This window comes from Oncorhynchus mykiss, chromosome 9 (genome assembly GCF_057628025.1).
Source record: "Oncorhynchus mykiss isolate SJ-2025 chromosome 9, ASM5762802v1, whole genome shotgun sequence".
Classification (NCBI taxonomy): Eukaryota; Metazoa; Chordata; class Actinopteri; order Salmoniformes; family Salmonidae; genus Oncorhynchus; species Oncorhynchus mykiss.
In genome coordinates this window covers 51,091,097-51,094,580 of record NC_143030.1, presented here as the reverse complement: position 1 = coordinate 51,094,580, position 3,484 = coordinate 51,091,097, and the positions used below count along the sequence as shown (strand labels likewise).

The window sequence follows — 3,484 nt, the reverse complement described above, 5'->3', positions numbered from 1 at the left end:
TTGTACTGCATAACTTTGATGAATAATTTAAAACTAAACAGTTTGCAGCCACACAGCATGTAAAACATGGGTTGAATATTGTATTCACCATTCAATATCGCAACATTTATCATCAACAACATGACTGTTTGACCTTCTGTTCCAAGATATGACCTGGAGTTTATTCATTAGGAACCAGACAGAAGCAAACAGTCAAAACGGGGAGGGACTAACCTGAACTTGTCCAATAAGAAACTCACATTTTCAGTTGCCCAAATTTTTTGCTTCTGTTTGGCACTAATGAATACACCCCAGGTGCGCTTAAACTAAACAAAGGAATCAAATACACATGGGAAGATTGAATGACCTTTATTTATGAAAATACATGATTATCTTTATAAAAAAAATCACATTTACATTAGTACCTAAAAGTTAATGTTAATTACTCTAATGAATATGACTGTTAATAGCAAGCATTATTTGTACATTGATATTCCCTCTCAGTTTAGCAGCAGGACAGAGCATTACACTTTATCATTACAGGCACCTTGAAGACAAAATGGAGGATTACAAAGCATATCATACCATATTATTTAATGTACATTCCTTGCTGAATCAATCTCTAAAGGCTACAGTGAATGATTGTAAGTTGTCAGTGGCTAAATAAAAAGGTTAAAATTCCATGTTTATAAAACATTGCTAAATTAAATAATCGCTTTGTGGTTAAAACATCTAAGAGTCATACTACACAAACTTACAAATCTACAGTGAAAAAGAAATGCATTACTGTAACAGATGATCAAATGATGTGTATACTGTGAATATGGTATTTTCCAAGACTACCAAGCAGGCCCTAACCTCGACAAGATATTAATGTCACTCCCACAAAAGTTACATAAAAAATAAGCAGCTTTTTTTTCTTTTTAATGATAAAGTAGCTAAAAACCCTGACCTCTAAATGGGCATGCAAGTGGATCCCATTCAAAGCAAAAAAAACTATTGTAAAACTTGCTATCTTTCTTAAAATGTTTAACCTTTATTTAACTAGGCAAGTCAGTTAAGGACAAATTCTTATTTTACAATGATGGCCTAATCAGGACGACGCTGGGCCAATTGAGCGCCGTCTTATGGGACTCCCGATCACGGCCGGTTGTGATACAGCCCGGGATCGAACCAGGGTCTGTAGTGACGCCTCTAGCACTGAGATGCCGCGCCACTCGGGAGAATCTCTTACATAAGAGACAACAAAACTGTATTGTTCGCCATATTAAAACGCATTTTAGTTAAGAACATAATGAACAGAGGTATAGTATAGTCTACACCAGAGAACAGGTTTGTAGTGGTTTGAGTGATAATATTAGGATTGCTAATAATGGCTATTTGAAAGCCAACAATCTGCTTCTTAGCATTAGGCTACACACACATACTGTATCTGCCTCATTACAACACATCCAGTTGTATGTAACATTCTCGCCCTCGTAACACCATTGGTCCACTCGATAGAAAACACGTTCGTAAACTTAACAGATACGCCTTGAACCACGTTAAGACTTAATCTCAGAAAACATCCTAAAACATATTACAATCCCAAAAGGCATGTGTTTTTCATAGAAAATAAAATGCCAACAATGGATTTAAGTTCAATCCTACAGCTACCGTTTCACTGCCACATTCCTCAGAATGTAAACCAACTCGAGCATGTTCTAAAAAAAAAGTGATCATTTCAAACGGCTCTTTCACACCACTGTCATGTAATTGTTACTATGGTACATTGATGTCAGACACGTGCAGTAAGGTCCAAAAGTATTTGGACAGTGACAAATGTTTTGTTGTTTTGCCTCTGTACTCCAGCACTTTGGATTTTAAGGGTATTTTCATCCATATTGGATGAAACGTTTAGAAATGACAGCACTTTTTGTACATAGTCCCATGATTCTAGGGAACCAAAAGTTTTAGAGAAAATGTACTTATGGTATTTATGCCTTTTGGACCTCACTGTATTAGTGTAGAAATTGTGATGCTAGTATCTAGATCAATTTTTAAAAAGTTACCAGTCTTTTCCTTGAATACAAAGACACATATTTGATTCAATGTAAATGTAGTCATACCACCTCCAGACCTTCATAAGGCTCCATGTTCAGTTTGGCCTTATTTTCTGAATATAAAGACCATCGTAGCATTTGGAGGATTTAAAATTAAGTGCATCCACATTTAGTGCATCCAAAAAAGACCATATCTTAGTTCACTAGTTACTTCCACTTCCAATCGAATAGTTGCACTTAAGCTCAAATCACACAAGTCACTGTTCAAAATACTATTTTCAATGTTTGCCATTGACACACTCCCACAGACTTAACCAGCCAAACCCCCAAAAGCTCACTTTTCAAACATCCCACTGTGAACACAAGGGAGATAAGGCAGCAGCTGCAAGCCAAATGAGGGAGTCAGTGGTATAATTCCACAATTCAAACTGTGTTCCACAGGCAAAGCAGAAAAGACCATGAATTGTCGTTATAGTGGAGGCATCGCATTAACAATTCTCACAACTGTCTATTTTGTACACAATGAAATAATTGTCTTGTAAAATCAACACTCAGGTCAACACCTCAAAGGTAAGTAACAGTAGCCTCAGCTTCCAGGCTTCCTTAGAGACTTGGAAGAATGGTAACGCAAAGACTAGAGTAACAGTGACAGACTCTCCTGTGGTCAATGGAGCAGTCATTTTGTATACCAGGGTCCTCACCACCCTTTAACCCCTTCCTCATACCTAGTCACCACCAACCCTAATCACTTTCTGGTCACTGGTCACTCTCCTCTGGGTCTTTGGTGTCTGGGGGAGCTACAGGGGAGGTGAGGTTCAGGTAGCCCAGTTCAAAGGACTGCAACTGGGAATGGGGCGTGGAGGACGACGTCTGGATGCCCTCCACGCGCTCGCCCACCTTCACCCGGCAGATGGCATTGAGGATGCCCAGAGGGTCACATGCACCTGATGTCAGACTGCAGACAGACAGACAGGTGGTTACTGTAAGAACAATGGATGAATGGTGCCAGAAGTTATGAATGACCTTGCTACAAGTGCAGTTAAAATGTTGTTCAAGCCCAGAGCAGTCACAATGTTGAAGAGCAGCTTCAAATAAGAACATACAAGCAAGTCATGTAGTATGCCCTGAGTATATTTATGACCAAAAATATAAAAAACATGGGCCCAACACTTTACACAAGTGTTGGTCCCATGTTTCATGAGCTGAAATAAAAGATCCCAGAAATGTTCCATATGCACAAAAAGCTTATTTCTCTCAAATGTTGTGCGCACATTTGTTTATATCCCTGTTAGTGAGCATTTCTCCTTTGCCAAGATAATCCATCCACCAGACAGGGGTGGCAAATCAAGAAGCAGATTAAAAAGCATGATATTTACACAGGTGCACCTTGTGCTGGGGACAATATTAGGCCACAAAAATGTGCAGTTTTGTCACACAACACAATGCTACAGATGTCTCAAGTT

At 38.8% G+C, this 3,484-nt stretch overlaps 1 protein-coding gene across 7 annotated transcripts in view; it reads right to left on the bottom strand.

The window, feature by feature from the left end:
* Positions 1-328: 328 nt before the first annotated feature.
* The window catches only part of ccdc30 (coiled-coil domain containing 30), a 44,000-nt gene continuing 40,844 nt past the window's right edge, over positions 329-3,484 (bottom strand). For all 7 annotated transcript variants that reach the window (XM_090184444.1, XM_090184445.1, XM_090184446.1 and 4 more), the window contains one exon: positions 329-2,976. In XM_090184444.1, coding sequence (XP_090040570.1) covers positions 2,778-2,976 — 199 coding nt within the window. In that variant the 3' untranslated portion in view covers positions 329-2,777. The remainder of the gene's footprint in view (positions 2,977-3,484) is intronic.